Raw genomic sequence first — 1,744 nt, 5'->3', positions numbered from 1 at the left:
GATTAATAAGAAGCGATAGCAAACTTTTAACGAACCTAAATTTTAGGCTTAAAATTTTCTGGACAGATATCATATTTAAATTTTTTTTCTTCCGAGCAGATCCATGAAAACGAATTTCGGATAATCTGAAAGGTGTTAAAACTTGAAACTTTATCCGCCATGTCAGATACCAAATTTGTAAGAATGCCAAAAACCATGTTGCACAAATTGCACAAAATATATGAAAGAAATTTTTAATCGTACAATAATTGTTTGTATCTATAGCTATTTCTGGTCCGCACCAGATGGAAGAACCGGCTATACAGAAACAAGCAAGGCTTGCATTCGTTCAAACTACAAAACCGCCGGCAGTTTACAGCCTCAAGCAGCAGAAAAACTTTCCCCATCAAATAACATGACCTGGCTGACAGAATCTATGTTGAGATGATCCTCAAGGTGGGTTGCATCCCAGGCATGCTCGTAGAATTCGAACAGTTGATAGTTTTCGAATTCGTCCACGAAGTGCCAGTTTTCACAAAGCGATTTAAGATTTGGATTCCCGGTCAAACCCTCCTCCTGTGTTTCCTCCGAAGATCGGCAGAATTCTTCTGTTATGTCCCAAACGGGGCTCGTAGGAATGCCGAGATCGTCGCCTGAAGCCTCAAGGAGATAACATAAATCAACGTCCGAGTCCGTATCTCGGCTTAGGCCTTCACTGATGCCAGAAATATCAGTGGCTGCAGAATCATACCCGGAGTTAGGGGAAGGATAAGAAGTGGAACATGTCGTGCCAATCTCTTCCTCCAAGCTTCTCATGACTCTGTTTACAACCTCCTCACTGGGAGAGAATTCATCTTCTTCGTCGTCTTCTGCTAAAGTTTGATCTAATTGCAGTAGATGAAGAAACTCGTCTGTTTCTTCGCCGTGAAAGCGTTTCTGCGTCTGGACGTCTGTGGACTCCGGCGGAGCCTCGATCTCACGGTCGCGTTTCCTGAGCAGTGCCTCAGTCATGATCGAGAAACGGCCCGGAGATTCGAACACGGAACACAACGATGTTGCAAGGACGAGAGGATGATGATAGTGTGTCTGCAGCGAAGAGCTGGTCTTTCCTGATACACTAGTGGTGGAGAGCAGGATTGGCTATATATATAGCGGTTCGACTTTTTATGGTACATGCAAGGGAAGGGATATTTATAGTTATGTTTCGCTCTTAATTCAAATTCTGTGAATAGTATAGGAGTTTGGAGACGGCTGGCATGACTCCTTCCGTCGACCATATCCACCTTGTTAAAATATTTCTAGAATGTCTGCGAATGTTGAAATGAATTTGAGAAGGAAGATTTAGTAAACAACTGAAATAGGAGATTTTACCCAGATTCTTTCAACTGGTGACAACCTCCAGGGGTGTATGTGGTTATGGCCGGCTTGTTGTGCATCACCCAATAATCTTGGTCGCTTGATTGATCCAACGGTGTAAGTTCTAGAAGTACTGGTTATTCGGAAATGGTGGTCCGCTGGATGGCTTCACCGTACAAAGTTTGAATTGGTTGAACGAAAGTGATAACATGTGGCCCCACGAAAACGAAGTATAATTTAGTCCATCGTGATTCGTCTGTAACGTATGTTTTTGTTACTTCGAAATTTGGGCTGATTGCCAGGCAACGGCACTGTTATTATTGACAAACTCCACGTAGACCTTTCAACTTTTGATTTGTGTGGCTTCCTGACAAGTCCATTTAGATGTTTCACACCGAACGACAAAGTC

General features: G+C 42.9%; 1 protein-coding gene across 1 annotated transcript; it reads right to left on the bottom strand.

The window, feature by feature from the left end:
* Positions 1–205: 205 nt before the first annotated feature.
* On the bottom strand, positions 206–1,127 carry LOC149170772 (uncharacterized). The gene has a single exon (XM_089427352.1). It carries the CDS (start codon positions 988–990, stop codon positions 361–363), a length of 630 nt encoding a protein of 209 aa, XP_089283478.1. The 5' UTR covers positions 991–1,127; the 3' UTR covers positions 206–360.
* Between the last annotated feature and the right edge of the window lie 617 nt (positions 1,128–1,744).

The sequence above is a fragment of the Pinus tabuliformis genome, chromosome 4_2 (genome assembly GCF_031772625.1).
Source record: "Pinus tabuliformis cultivar Carrire ecotype Pingquan chromosome 4_2, CPIR1, whole genome shotgun sequence".
In the NCBI taxonomy this organism is placed as follows: Eukaryota; Viridiplantae; Streptophyta; class Pinopsida; order Pinales; family Pinaceae; genus Pinus; species Pinus tabuliformis.
Note: the sequence above shows the minus strand (reverse complement) of the source record. Positions and strands in the feature narration are given on the sequence as shown.